Below are 16,457 nucleotides of genomic sequence, written 5' to 3'. Positions count from 1 at the left end.
TAGGCCCCCCTTGCTCTTTAATCTTTCCTATATGGCATTCCTCTCCCAACTCTTGTAACTCACGACCTTAATGCTATTAGAGTAAGAGGGCTATGGGTCATTTATTTCTATCTCTCTGTCTTCTCTTTAAAATTCTCTCCTACCACTTAAGGCAAGCTTGAAGGCCTCAAGATGGCAGCCCCATCACCAAGCCAGACTGCAGATGACCAGTAACCCTCTCAGTCAAAATTTTAACCCACTAAAAAGACTCATGATGATAGTAAACGGACAGACTTTTTTGATAACGAACCGGCTTGGAATAAGTATCTGAGAAGAAAATTATCGAAAGCAAAAAAAAAAAAAAGCAGAAATACACCTATTGGAATATAACCACCTGGAATGTGAGAAGTATCCACCACAAAATCATAGAACTGGACCAAGCACTAGAAGAAAGAAATGTAAAAATAGCAGGAATTACAGAATCTAAAAAAAGCAGAGAGGAACAGACGAAACTGAAAATTATATCTATATATATATACAGTGAGGTAAAAGTAGAAGAGAGAGTTAAATCTGGTGTAATGATCATTCTACATAAATCTCTTAGAAACAATATAATCCATTACAGCTTTTGGAGCGATAGAATAATAGAAATGAGAATTAAAATAGACAGAGGCTATATGACAGTAATTGGAACTTATGCACCTGAAGAAGGAAAAGAGGACTCAGAAAACTTCTACACCCAACTGCAGAACATATTAAATAAGAACAATCCTAAGGATCACATTTTGGTAATAGGAGATCTCAATGCAAGAATTGGCAAGAAACCATATAAACCAATCATAGGACCTATCGGAGAACTTAACTGTAATAGAAATGGAAATAGATTAAGAGATTTTACTATAAGCAATAACCTTAAAATAATGAACACCTTCTTCAAACATGAAGACATCCACAGATACACCTGGGAAGCAAGAGACACAAGAAGCATTATTGATTACATAATCAGCAATATCAAAATGTCAGAAATAATAATAGATACAAGAATATACAGAGGATCTGAAATAGAATCAGATCATTACCTTTTAATTGGAAAAATAAAATGGGAACCAAGATGGAAAACAACAAAAAAGCACAAGGAAAATAGAAATTTGAATCTTTCAAAGTTAAACTTTCGGACGACAGTAGTATTAAAGACTTGTACCAAAAGAGAATAAAGAACTGAATGACAAGTATAAAACAAAATCAGAACATAGAAGAAGAATTGCCAAACCTAAAAACCATAATGACAAAAGCTGCAAAAGAAAGTTTAGGAACAAAGAAAAAGTGGAAAAGAAAAAGAGGCCTTAGGGACTGGGATGATTTAAATGCATTATTGAAGAAAAGAAAAAAGCATATAAAAACTGACTCAACCTAAAAACAATAGAATCAAAAATTGAATACAGCAGAAAAAAAGCAATAGCAAAAGCAGCATGCCAGAGATTAAACAGAAACAGATGGAACAATTTTGTAACAAAATTAGAGAGCGACTGTATGCTCAAAAGACCTAATGCATATAAAATCCTCAAAGATCTAAGCAATGAAAACTAGAGAAAAAGCAGATATTAATTCCATTAAAATAGAAACATGGCAAAATTACTACCAAGAACTATGGTATGATGAAAACATTCAAAACAGAAAAGTACCCTTTGTGAATATCTCTGGTAACTTGGAAAACATCACTCTAGAAGAATTAACAGAAGCATTAACCCAAAGCAAAACAGGAAAGGCTCCAGGAGAAGATAATATAAACTTGGAACTTATCAAATATGCAGGACTTGAATTCTCACTCTGGTTACTTAACTTTTATAATATGATCTGGAAAGAAGGAAAATACCCACAAGATTGGACCAAAGCAATAGTTATTCCCATTTACAAAAAAGGACACAAATCTGAGTGTAACAATTATCGTGGAATCAGGTTACTTAGTACCTGTTGTAAAGTATATGCAAAAATCTTAACATATAAACTTAAACGTATAATAGACCCAAAATTAATAGAACAAAATGGATTCAGAAAAGGCAGATCTTGCATATACTCCGCATTTATGTTAAAATTATTAATTGAAAAACATAGAGAAATGAACATAGAAACACACATAGCTTTTATAGATTACAACAAAGCATTTGATAAAATTATCAGAGAAAAACTGTGGGAAATCCTAGAAGAATATGAAATACCAAACCAATTCTTTAGAGCCTTATGTAATATATATCAAGATAATAAAATATCTGTGAAGTACAATAATTCAACATCAAGCTGGAAACCAATAAATTGAGGAGTACGTCAGGGTTTCCCTCTCTCACCGGTTTTATTTAATATATACATAGATAAAATCATAAAAGAATTGAAGATAACTAATGAAGGAGGAGTCAAGATAAACCGTAACACCAGATTAGCTACTCTTCTTTTTGCTGATAACCAAATAATCCTTGGAAATAATGAAGATGAACTAGAAAAATCATTATGCAGTCTAAATAATCTGATAAAAACATATGGTATGGAAATATCAACAGACAAAACAAAAGTCATGGCCTTCAAAGGTACTAATCCAATAAGAAGCAAAATAGTAATAAACAACAAAATAATATAGCAAGTAAATACATTCTAATATTTAAGTTGCACGATGTCATATGAAAATGAAGCTGTTGTAGAACCAAAGATATCAAACTTTTTAAAAGTAACAGTACAGTAGCTAAACCAACCTTACTTTAAGGCAGTGAGATATGGACAATAAAAAAAGCAGATGAAAGAAGAATTGAATCATCTGAAATGAAATTTCTGTGCAGAACTGAAGGAGTCACAATAAGGGACAAAAAGAAAAACAGCAAAATCAGAAAAAAACTTGGAATTACCACCTTCCTAAATGAAACAGTTATTTGTTATAGAGAAAAATGGAAAGAACACATACTAAGAATGAATAGAAGCAGAATACTTAAACAAATTCTAAATTACCACCCAAAAGGTACTTGAAGCAGAGGAAGACCCTTAAAAAGATGGAATTGAGTCCGGAACAGGCCACTTGGCCTATAAGCCTGTAAAGGAGGAAGAAGAAGAATTGTATCCATCAAAAATGCAATTATCATGGAAGGAAATCGGTTCCCCCCCCTTGCTTGTGTTACACTTCTTAGATTAGTCTTCATGTTAATTTTCCTTCTCTGTGAATCCCCAGCATATAGTGAATCCCCAGCCAACTGGGGATTCACTATATGTTGTAATAGATGGTTCCTCTCTTCAGGTTTCTCCACCACTAATGATGGAATACTCCAGGGGTTCTGTACTTTCAAACACATGATTCCTTCCATACATTACTTGTCTTCTCTTATTATCCTTAAATACTTCCATAGTTTTGATGAGAGTACTACACTCTGCATTCCTCTTCATCATTTGACAAAGTTCCATAATCTATTGTAGAAATTCTATTCCAAAACGTAAAATATTGCACAAATTCTATTCTAAATTCTGTTCCATTATAAAAACAACGACAAACAAACAAAAAAAAAAATGGTGCTATGTGGAAGCAGGTCCAAAAGTGAAAGATCTTCCTGTAGCCAGTCATCTTGTGCAATACACCAAATCTTGAAAACCTGTTAAAGATTTGGAACACAACCTTAGTTTACTTTTACTCAAATATAAGACTTCTAAGTAGACAAGCATCTCATGAAATGCATCTTATGGGCAGACTAAGAAGTTTTTTTTTACATAACCCAAAAACCTTCAACTGGAGACCAAATATGGAACTTTTTGAAGCTGTTTCAGGCCTCCAGTAATTAGCAGGGTAGTGTTTGTGACACCATAAGATGAAATTCATCTCCCAGACAGTCAATTTAATTAAGCTTATGCCCATTGGATGTAATGCTTTGTCATACATATTCAATTAAGTTACATTATTGTTTTCATTATGAAGATAAAATATTGAAGTTTTTATTTTAAGTGAAAAATTAAAATTAAAGAAATTTTAATTTTTCACAAATCTTTTATTTATTTTCTGTTAGTTAAATGTCTGCATTATTCATTTAAATACTTATATTGATTAATATCCTCAGCATAAGCAGATGTAATTGTCTAGAATAAATTAAATTTATTTTATTTATTTATTTTTTTATGTTTATTCTTAATGCACTTCTGGTTAATTCACTAAATAAGTTTCTGATTATTTAATGCTACTTTATATTAGGCGAGAATTATTACAGTGGTTTGTGGCACTTCAACTGGCTGAATATACTCACTTGTTCCAGGAAAATCAAGATGCAAGTAATTTTTAAAATATTTTTAGTCTTAGTTCATAATTTTACTTTTTATTAGTAAATCTTTAAGTTTTACAATTTAGAAATGGTTTTATATATTATTCAAGGCACTGTCTGTTTGGCTGTTTGACTTTTCAAAAATGCTTTATATTTTGATGTCCTTAGTTTGTTAATCTCTGATTAGTTCTTAGTTTTTAATCTGATCATGAATCAATTGTTGATTGGAAACTGTACCGAGCGCCACATAACTGCTATATGAAAACACATTGTGTGTCAGAGCCAATTACACCCTCTGTCCAAAAAGAAACTGAACTTTTCGAAAATAGAAGAAACTAGTGGTGCCACCTGTTGTATCTTTTTGTTGTCAAAAGCAGCAACCTTCATTAGTGTTGTGTCAACTGTTTATGACATTTGTTTCATTAGAAGCCGAGTTATAGTGCCAAGAGTGACGGTGTGTTTGGACGAACAGTCGGAAAATGAGTTTCAAACAGAGAGCTGCGATTAATTTTTGTGTTAAACTTGGTAAAAGTTTTACCGAAATGCATCAGTGCTTCAAAAAACATACGGTGATGAATGCTTATCCTGTACTCAAGTTTACGAGTGGTTTAAGCGATTTCAAAGTGGTCGTGAGACGCTTGAGGACAACGAAAAGCCGGGCTGTCCAAAAATTGGACAGAGTGAAGTTAACATCCAAAAAAAGTGCATGATTTCATCAAAGAAAACTCGAAATCTTTTGCGATATTAATTGAAAACAAATTGGGGATTCCAAAATCAACTGTGCACAACATTTTGACCGCGAGTTTGGTTATTCGTAAATTGAATTTGTGATTTGTTCCCCACAAAGTTGACCAACGACCAAAAAATGTATTGAATTGAACACTTCAAGGACCTCATTAAAACCGCTTGTAAAGACTCAAACACCCTTGAAACGATCGTTACTGGTGACGAAACGTGGTGTTTTGAGTATTAGCCCAAAAGAAAGCACCAGAGACCACCGAAGAGGGGCATCCGAAAAAAAAAAAATCACTTGGTGAAGTCAAAAGTAAAGACAATACTGATTTGTTACTATGATTCCAAGGGCATTATCCACAAAAAATTCGTTCAACCTGGCCAAAGGGTCAATGATGAGTTTTATCTTGAAGTTTTGGAGCGATTGATAGTGAGAATTCGTCGTGCACGGCATGAATATCGTGATTCAGGCAGCCAATCACTTTTGCACGACAATGCACCATCTCATCGTTCGAACATTGTGTGACAGTTTTTGAGCAAAATCCCAAGTTTGTGTGTTGGATCACTCGCCATATTCATCTGATTTAGCACTCTGTGACTTCTTTCTCTTCTCCTGACTTCATTTGCCAATGAAAGGAAAGCAATATGACACCATTGAAAACATTCAAGCTGCAGTAGCGACGACCTTCGACAGTATCCTAAAAAACTCATTAAAAAACTCATTTGATGAATTAATTGACCTTGCCAAACTAAGGTTTTCTAAGGCATTTCGATCTGGAAGAACCCATCAATCCAGGATTTCAATAAAAATACCTAGTTCTCTGGATATTTTTTCTGGCATCGAACAATATTTCTTTCTTTCTTTCTTTCTTTTTTTTTTTTTTTCATTCTTTTAAATGGCCATATCATTCCTGAATACTAACACTGCTCGGTTCCTTCCTAATATTTTCATTTTTAAATGATTTGACGAATGATGCCATCTGTGCACTCTATTTCTCACATTTGTTGTCTCTTTCCTTGTGCAATTTTAAACTTGATTAATGTCTGGGGGGGATCTGGTAATGTCTTTTATTCCGTTATAGGGAGTAGGCAAGGCCTTTTGGTTTGGCGAGACTCTAATCTTGAATAATTTAAGATGTGTAAATATTACAAACTTATAGTAAACACCTTTGAAAATTTAATGTTTGAAGACTTTTATGCATAGTTTAGTGAATTCGGTGTAGAAATTTCTTTTATTTCTTTTTATTTATTATTTTATTTTATGGTGAGGCCTCTCACATTTTCATCCATAGCGTTGTGTCCTTTGATAAAAAATGCTCTCAGTTCGAATCTATTTGCTGACTAGATAAACCTTTTCTGAACCTTTCTATGACCAGTTTTTGAGTAATTCAATCTTTGGCCAGCAAGCAGATTTTTTTCTCTCATAAACTAGTGTTATCGTTCCCTTAAACTCAAAAATCGACTATAGAAACCACATTTCAGACAATAAATACAGTATACAGTATTGTTTTGGGGACGATTTGGCAGCATTTTTCGACTATGACTCCATCAGATGCATTTTATAATTAGCAATATTGAACAGTCTAATATTAAGAAATATGAGGAACTTTATTTAATTCTTGAATTAAATTATTTTCAGTACATTGGCTTTTACATTGATACTCTAACTGACATAGTGAAAAGAAAGCATAAATCTCTCCTATTCCACAAAAGTCTAACTAATATTTAAAAATTCAATCCCATTAGCAGAAATACTAAAATTCGTCTGTACAAATCCACCAGTCAAGCCATGCTTACATATAAATCCCAGTCATGGAACATCATACTAAACAAGCAATTAATATCATGAACAGCTTTGGGACAACATGCCTGTGAAGAATATTAGCATACATATTGTAGGATCACATTCCTAATAATTATCATTCTTGGAGAAAGCCAGCAAATACTTCTAATAAAACCAATTTTAAAAAAAGTGAGCTGAGGTGTTTTACCACCAACTTAGTCATCCACCTTCGCTTATGTTCAGTTCAGTTCTCATTTACTTTTGCTCTCTGTAGGTCAATCAATGAACATAAGGAAGTGTAAGACCAGAAAACAGTTTTGGCAATACATAAGCAAACTCTTTTTTGATGATGTGGTTCATGAGCTATTTGGCATTTACCATCTGGCACAAAAACAATACATTGGCTCACTTTTATCTAGTTGATCATCTCCATGAGCTTTTGTTATACACCTTCTGTCCAAAAAGAAACCGAACTTTTCGAAAATAGAAAAAACTAGTGGCGCCACCTGTTGTATCTTTTTGTTATCGAAATCTGCAACTTTCATTCGTGTTCTGTCAACTGTTTATGACATTTTTTTCATTAGAAGCCGAGTTATAGTGTCAAGAGTGTGTTTTGACAAACGGTCGGAAAATGAGTTTCAAACAGAGAGCTGCGATTGACTTTTGTGTTAAACTTGGTAAAAGTTTTACCAAAATGCATCAAATGCTTCAAAAAGCATACAGTGATGAATGCTTATCCTGTACTCAAGTTTATGAGTGGTTTAAGCGATTTTAAAGTGGTCATGAGATGCTTGAGTATGACGAAAAGCCTGGCCGTCCAAAAACTGGATTGAGCGAAGTTAACATACAAAAAGTGCGTAATTTCATCAAAGAAAACCCAAAATCGTCCCTGAGATTGATTGAAGATGAATTGGGGATTCCAAAATCAACTGTGCACAACATTTTGACTGAGAGGTTGAGCCTTCGTAAATTAAATTCACGATTTGTTTCCCTCAAGTTGGTCGATGACCAAAAAATGTATCGAATTGAACACTGCAAGGACCTCATTAAAACTGCTTGTAAGGAGACTCAGCCTTCCTTGAAACGATCGTTACTGGTGAGGAAATGTGGTGTTTTGAGCATGAGCCTGAAACAAAGCACCAGAGACCACCAAAAAGTGGCATCCGAAAAAAAAAAGAAAAAAAAAAAAAAGTCGCTTGTAGAAATCAAAAGTAAAGACAATGCTGATTTCCTTCTACAATTCCAAGGGCATTATCCACAAAAAATTCATTCAGCCTGGCCAAAAGGTCAATGGTAAGTTTTATCTAGAAGTTTTGAAGCGATTGATAGCGAGAATTCGTCGTGTACGACATGAATATCATGATTCAGGCAGCTGGTCACTTTTGCACAGTAATGCACCATCTCATCGTTCGAACATTGTGTGACAGTTTTTTTTTTTAGCAAAAAACCAAGTTTGTGTGGTGTTGGATCACTCGCCGTATTCACCTGATTTAGCACCCTGTGACTTCTTTCTCTTCCCCCGACTTAATTTGCCAATGAAAGGAAAGTGATATGACACCATTAAAAACATTCAAGCGGCAGTAACCAACTCTCAACAGTATCACAAAAAACTGATATAAAAAAACTCATTTAACTATTTAATTGACTGTGCCAAATGCTGTATCAAAGCTGAAGGAGAGTATATTGATTGAAATAAATTATTTGAATAATTATAATTTGCCTGTGCTTTATTTTCTATCAAAAGTTCGGTTTCTTTTTGGACAGAGGGTGTAGTTCAGTCTAAAGTTTTATCTCTGTGATTTGACATGTCAGTAATCATGTCTTATGACAGTTGGATTATTGAAAATTGTTAATTAATGACTTCCATAGTTTGAAAACAAACAGCATACTAAGTACAAAGTATGAATACTTGAAAAGTTTTAAATTTTTTGTTGGACACCAAATTTATGGCTGACATATCAGTTTGTTGAAGCTGTCTAAATAAAAGCTCTTTTTGAATCTGTTAGGGTTCTTATTGATGTCATTGTGATAAAATACTGACCAAGTAATCCATCAGGACAAGTAAAAATAAGTGATTTTTTATTTTAGTTCCTAAAATTGATATTCTGTCAAAGTATGTATGCATTTTATGTGTGTGTTCTCTCATTAGAAAATATCTTTAGATAAAATTAATATCAGGATGTCATTAGGCTTAGGGAGCAGAATAACATTTGTTGCTTTTTGAGAATTATCAGTGACCATATGAATAGAATTGGTTTAGTTCTCCCCAGGTTTAAAATAAAATTAGGAAATTCGAAATTTTCACCTGCCTGCATTGATCCTTGCAAATTGAACAATATCTTTCTTCACAAATTTCATAGATGACAGTATCTATCTAGGACTAGGGTTCAGTCCATTCATGTTGAATAACTGGAGGAATTTTTTAGAAGTTGATAATTTGCATCAATTGCAATTAAGAATTAACTTCCAGATGGTGTTTCATGCACCTCCATAGTCCTATCTCTTGTTGAGAATTTTAACAGTATGTTATCTTTGTGCCACTGACCTTGCTAATCTCAAATGATTAGCAAGGTCAGTTTGAGATTTAGTCATTGCAGTAGGTTAATAACTCTTAGTAGCTGTTAGGAAATCGTGCAGGATGAGCATGATTTCCTGTTCGAGCAGTACTTACGATAATTTTCTGGAGATTCTGAAATATAATGTAATTGTTTTAATGAGTTGAGTTTTTTTTTACCACTACTGTCATGGACATCATAAAAGTATCTTTACTGTCACTATGATTCTTTCATAGGTATTGATGCGATTATTAAAAATATTCCTCTGATTTGCTATTAGTTTTGTTAGCAACTATTACATGAAAGTTCTCATTGCATTCTTTCATCTTTATTTCTCCCTGAATTTCAGCTTTTGGATAATGACTCAGGTAAAACCACATCACTGATAGTATTGCCATGGTGTTAAAGTATCATTATCTATATCTGAAAGAGCACAATCTGGTCATCTGTTTGTTTAGGTAGTCCTGTACCAATACTGTTCATATTCTTGCCTTACCAATTTAGAAGTATTATTAATATGATGCAGATAAACTACTACCATACACATGCCTCAATTATAAATGCATCTAATTTTACCAAAGAAAATTGATGTCTAATAAAGTATAGTAATAACAATTATTAAAAGAGTCTTTATGTTCATTGTGAGTATATTATTTTGGCCACTAACTTTATTTTAGAATAAGATTACACTGGGTTTTTTATGCACCAATGAATTTAATGATAAATTATGCCAACAAGTTTCATTAACTGGGTTGTTTGGCTCCTTCAGAGCATGCAAACAGTAAAGACAACTCAAAGTCGCTAGTACATAGAACAAACGTATAAAATATAACATAAATTAAAAAAATACACGTAACATCATACACATGGAGCATGTGTTTCATTAGTTATTGTTGTGTGAGCACGCTCTGTAGTCTGCATCGAAATTAAATTCTGGCAAGCTTAGCGATCTTATTAGGGTTTTCCATATGTCAGGCAAGATTATTTCTTGATTTCTGTTTAGGCTGCTTTCACAACAGAGAACCACTGTGGCTTCTTTGAAATTGTGACACTGGAAATCTTCTTCTAGATAAGGCATGGAACTTTTGTCCCATTCAATGGTGTGGTTTGTGTTGAAGAAGTACCTGGCTATTCTGGAGCTATCTATTCTGTTGTTTTTAACATCCCCGACATGTTCCTTTTTTCTTATTTCAAGACTTCTTGATGTCTGACCTATGTAGTTTAAACCCACAAAAGCAAGGGATGTTGTATACTCCAGCATATTTGAAGAAGGCATTGCTGTCTTTTGGTGACCTTAATATGTTTCAGATCATCTTGATAGGTTTGAAAGTTACTCTAATTTCAAAGGATTCGAAGAGTGTTGCAATCTTTTTTGACACTGTTCCTGCATAAGGGATGGCAATTGAGTAGTTATATTAAGTCTTGGCAGATTGTTGTTGTGTGGGGTTGCTATGAAGTATCTTTTTAATTAAATTTCTTGGATAGCCATTTTTTGCCAGGGTCTGTGATATATCAGTTAATTCATCCTGGAGGTCTTTTTCTTCTGATATGATGCTGGTGGCTCTATTTTTGAGCATGTGTATGATGCTAAGTTTTTGAGAAATGTGGTGAGTAGATGAGAAGTGAAGATGACATCCAGTATGGGTTGGTTTAAGGTAGACTTTAAGGTTGATATGCCAATCTGCTTGTTTTTTGATTAGGATATCTAAAAATGGTAGTTGTCTATTCTTCTCAAGTTCCAAGGTGAATTTGATTTTCTGATGGAAGGAATTTATCTTTGTTATTTTTGAAACAGATATTCTTGCCAACCTGGACGTGGTACGTTTATTCACCAACATCCCAGTAGAAGAAGTTATCAACATTTTACACTATCTGTATCCTCAAGATACTGCTAACTTCTTCAGTCATTGCCTTAAATCTAACTTCTTTAAATGGAATGGCACTATATACGAACAACTAACTGCCTTGGCTATGGGCAGTCCCCTATCTCCTTCGTGCGCAGATCTATTTATGGAGAAACTAGAAAATGTCATCCTTTCGGAATTAGACCCTAAGCCATTAGTATGGTGGAGGTATGTTGATGACATTTTTATAATTTGGAGAAACACTAAAACAGCGCTTTTCGACTTTCTAATAAAGAAATCAGAAAATCGAATTCACCTTGGAACTTGAGAAGGATAGACAACTAATGGGCATATCAACCTTAAAGTCTACCGTAAACCAACCTATACTGGACATTATCTTCACTTCTTGTCTACTTACCACATTTCTCAAAAACTTAGCATCATACACATGCTCAAAAATAGAGCAACCAACATCATATCAGAAGTAAATGACCTCCAGCACAAATTAACTGATATATCACAGACCATGGCAAAAAACGGCTATCCAAGAAATTTAATTAAAAAGATACTTCATAGCAACCCCACGCAACAACAATCTGCCAAGACTCAATATAAATCCTCATTTACCATCCCTTATGCAGGAACAGTGTCAAAAAAGGATTGCAGCACTCTTCGAATCCTTTGAAATTAGAGTAACTTTCAAACCTATCAAGATGATCCAAAACATATTAAGATCACCAAAAGACAGCAATGCCTTCTTCAAATAAACTGGAGTATACAACATCCCTTGCTTTTGTGGGTTAAACTATATAGGTCTGACATCAAGAAGTCTTGAAATAAGAAAAAAGGAACATGTCAGGGATGTTAAAAACAACAGAATAGATAGTTCCTGGATTAGCCTTGCACTACTTCAACAAAAGCCACACCATTGAATTGAACAAAAGGTCCATGCCTTATCTAGAAGAAGATTTCCAGTGTCGCAATTTCAAAGAAGCCACAGTGGTTCGCTGTGTTTTCTTGATTTCTGTTTTGAAAGCAGCCTAAACAGAAATCAAGGAATGATCCTGCCTGACATATGGAAAACCCTAATAAGATTGCTAAGCTTGCCAGAATTTAATTTCGCTGCAAACTACAGAGCGTGCGCACACACAACAATAACTAATGAAACACATGCTCCATGCATATGATGTTACGTGTCTTTTTAATTTATGTTATATTTTATACGTTTGTTCAATATGTTTGTATACCCTGAAGAAGCCAAACAGCCCAGTTGGTGAAACCTGTTTGCACAATTTATCATTCAATTCATTGGTCTGTAAAAAAACCATTGTAATCTTATTCTAAAAGTCTTTATGTATTCATAATAGTGCTTCCCAATATAAACAACACCAAGAGAAGAAAGTTGTAATTAATTTATTGACCTTACTAATTTCACTGGTTTTTGAACCAGTATTATCAGAGCATAAAATGCAATTGCTCTTTACAATTTTCAGTTGTTACATCGTTTCATGATACAATTTTCAGTTACAAATTTGATTGTTTCTACAAACTCCACTAGATAGTTGTAGAAACAGTTCAAATTGTAACTGAAAAAGAACTAATGTACAGGCATTAATTCTCTATCCCTCTCATAGTGTAAAATTCTAGATTTTCGGCTTCTAAGAAAAAAGGACTGTCTGCAAGGATAGAAAAATCAGAACTCCATGGTGGACACAGGAACTTGAAGAGGCAGTGAAGGAAAAGAAGAAAGCATATCAAAAGTTCCTGGCAAATAAGTCAGCTTTTGCTGTTAGAGAATACAAAGACAAATGTAAGAAAGCGAAACACTGTGTAAAACTAGCTAAACAAAAGTCATGGGAGGACTTTGGCAAGAACATAGAAAATAAATATCAAGAAGGTGGCAAAATATTCTGGAGGTTGTTGAAGAAGCTTAGGAATGGAGGAAAGAGTGCTGTAAAAGGAGTTAGAGACAATAATGGTGAAGAACAAGCTGGATTCAGGCCAAATAGAGGCTGTAAGGATCAGATCTTCACACTCTACGACAAATAATTGAGAAAGCATGGGAATATAACAAAGATCTGTATTTAAGTTTTGTCGATCTGGAAACAGCATATGACAAGGTGTCAAGAGAGAGAGAGAGAGAAGCTATTCAGTACGCTACAGTTATGTGGTGTCAATGGGGCATTATATCAAGCAATACTTAGTCTTTATTTGAGTTGTAAGTCAGCAGTTAGAATTGAAGGAAGTAGAGGAAGATGGTTTAATGTTAAATCTGGTGTGAGACAAGGATGTACATTATCCTCTCTGTTATTCATTATCTATATGGATCACATTATGAAGGAAAGTGGTATTAAACATGATATCAGAATTGGAGATGTTAATGTCAGCTCTTTGCTTTATGCGGACGATGTTATACTTCTAAATACATCTGCTACCAGTTTGCAAGATTCCCTGATTAAATTGAATAACTGTTGTAATAGATATGGTATGAAGGTCAGCAATAAAAAGACAAAGACAATGAAAATAGGTAGAATTGTTGAAAATGTCGACTGTGTTGTGAACGGGAACCTGTGGAACAAGTCAAACTTTTCAGCTGCTTAGGCACGATTTTTACTGAAGATGGTAAATTGAATATGGAAATAGACAACAGAATCAACAAAGCTAACATGGTAGGAAGTCAATTGAATAAATTCATATGGAATAAGAGAGAAATTAGTCAGAACACTAAATTAGTATACAAGACAGTGTTCAAACCAGTTTTAACTTATGGATCTGATAGCCATGTCAGAAGTAAAACACTTGACCAAAGACTAGAGACCGCAGATATGAGAGTCCTGAGAAAGATTAGAGGCGTGAACAGATTTCATCAATGGCAATATCATATTAAAAATGAGGATATTAGAAAGAACTTGACATTGCCGGCATCCAGGAATGCGTTAGCAGAGCTAATCTCAGGTGGTATGGTCACTCAAACAGAATGGGCGAGGAAATATTAGCAAAACAAATGTTCTCTGTCAGGTTGGCAGAAAATCAACCCAGAGGAAGACCAAGATATAGGTGGATTGATACAGTACAAAGTGCCTTAGACGATAGAAATATAAGATCTGATAATTGGAGTCTTGATAAGTAAACAGACTGATTTGGAGGAAAATTTTAGATAGGAAGTTAGTAATGACGTAAATTTTTCATGTAGTACTATCATATCCTGTGCATCCCTTGAGGATACATGTCAGGAATTTGATGATGATGATGATGAAGAAAAAAGGACATTTTGAAAACTGAAGCATTTTGTAGAAGGTTGGGAAATTCTTTGATAACCTATCAACCAAAATATGTCTAGTCATTTAGTTTATCCATTATAATGCACAGAAGGCTGAAAAGGGAGTTTAAAAAAAAAAAAGGAAAAAATTATAAAATGTCCTTGATATAAATGGTAAAAATAATGTACAATTCATGAATAAATTGTCCTCGAAGTTAGCTGCTGCAAATATTCAAGAGATGTCAGATAAGCAAAATGTGTTGCTGTAATTATTGTTTGTCGCAATGTATGATATAAATATGACTATGCATACTGCTTGAATGACTGATATGTAGAATGAAACACACTCACTGGAAACATACTACACTCACTCTCTTGCATATTGCAGTGTATATACATACGACTCTGCTTTAACATGTTCATTGCCAATCATGCGATATCGCGCGATGCGAGTTCTCACCAAACGGCCGATCACGCGTTATCGTGTTGACATTGCTAACTAAATAAAAAAAATAAAAAAAATTTGGCCACCACACGAAATTCCAATTTTCAGCTTGGTAATGAACGATACGTGTGATGCGAGTTCTCACCAAACGGCCGATCACGCATTATCGCGTGGACGTCACTAACTAAATAAAAAATTTAAAAAAATTTGGCCACCACACGAAATTCCAATTTTCAGCTTGGCAATGAAAGTGTTAAGCCATCCTGCTACAGTATCTAGTACAGAATAAACTAATCTCTGTATTACATTAAAAAAAAAAAGACATTCTGCCTTGTGTTTAGGAAACATGACATTTTATTCTTTCAAAACTAGCAGAGAACACCACTAATGTGCTCCAGTTTAAACATTGAAAAAGGCATATTTGCTTCAGAACAATTCTCACAGATGAATTTTATTGCCTGATGTCAGACTGTCATCCTACTTATTTGAAGGCCTAAAGCAGCTTGATAAAAGTTTAGTGTTTTTCTCTAGAACAGAATTTCAGGATTATCTCAGCTTCTTTTATCAGATATCTATAACTATTATTACATAGTTTGCTGTCACTCGCTCACTCTTTCTTTCTCTCTTTCTCTCTCTCTTACACACACACACACACACACACACAAAATATTATATATATATATATATATATATATATATATATATATATATATATATATTATGAATAAATGCTTATAAATGATTGAATGACTTAGAAGAGAAATTATAGATATTTGGTACAATAATCTGAATTTTAATTTTGCATACTCACAAAGAAGTGATGTTCTTAAAAATTAATATACTTTTAAAGAAAAGTATATAATAGGAAATAAGAATAAAAAGAAACTGAAATGGCATTTGAACACATGGAACAGGGCTATTTGGGAAATGAGTTGCATATGATATTCATCCCTCTGCTGCTCACCATATTATATTTTGATAATAATATGAAAAGAACAACAATGTAAAAAATCTGCTATCTGTGAAATATATCTGTGTCCCAATTTTTGATAATTCATTGATGTCACTATAAATATTTCTGTCACATCATTATACAGCTAATCAGAGTCAAGTTAATTTTGGATTTCATGTTTGCATATAACTCTGTTATAGCAAACTCATTCACCATCAGATTACAGAAAGGTGCCATTCAAGGCTTTTAGTATCAGTAACATTCCAAAGAAACTTGGAAACAAAACCTTCCACTGAAACTATTCCCTTATTCTCCAGCAAATTTGGTTGGTGTAAATAGGCTCATGATGGATGGTTAGATTAACCCTTTCTGATCTGAAATTTTTTTTCCAAGTGAAAAAAAATTTTCTTTCTATTTATTTTGTCTTTAGGTCTAAAAAAAGCAAGAGTATCAAGTATTTTGATGAAAAATACATTTTAGGATAGGAATTCTGACCGACTGATTCCATATGGAATCATTATATTCTGGTAGCAAATATTCAACTTCTGAGCTTATACTGTAAATTCCAATATATGCATATTATTCTACTAAGTCATAAAAACCGATATTGGTAAGATTTATACATATA

General features: G+C 33.6%; 1 protein-coding gene across 4 annotated transcripts in view; it reads left to right on the top strand.

Annotated features, from left to right (window-relative positions):
• The window catches only part of Vps53 (vacuolar protein sorting 53), a 349,419-nt gene that overhangs the window by 80,291 nt on the left and 252,671 nt on the right, over positions 1-16,457 (top strand). For all 4 annotated transcript variants that reach the window (XM_090412655.1, XM_090412656.1, XM_090412658.1 and 1 more), the window contains exon 8: positions 4,193-4,265. In XM_090412655.1, the coding sequence (XP_090268781.1) occupies positions 4,193-4,265 (73 nt within the window). The remainder of the gene's footprint in view (positions 1-4,192; positions 4,266-16,457) is intronic.

The sequence above is a fragment of the Typopeltis vanoorti genome, chromosome 23 (genome assembly GCF_054136105.1).
Source record: "Typopeltis vanoorti isolate ZY-2024b chromosome 23, IOZ_Tvanoo_1.0, whole genome shotgun sequence".
In the NCBI taxonomy this organism is placed as follows: Eukaryota; Metazoa; Arthropoda; class Arachnida; order Uropygi; family Thelyphonidae; genus Typopeltis; species Typopeltis vanoorti.
This window is presented reverse-complemented; position numbering and strand designations above follow the sequence as displayed.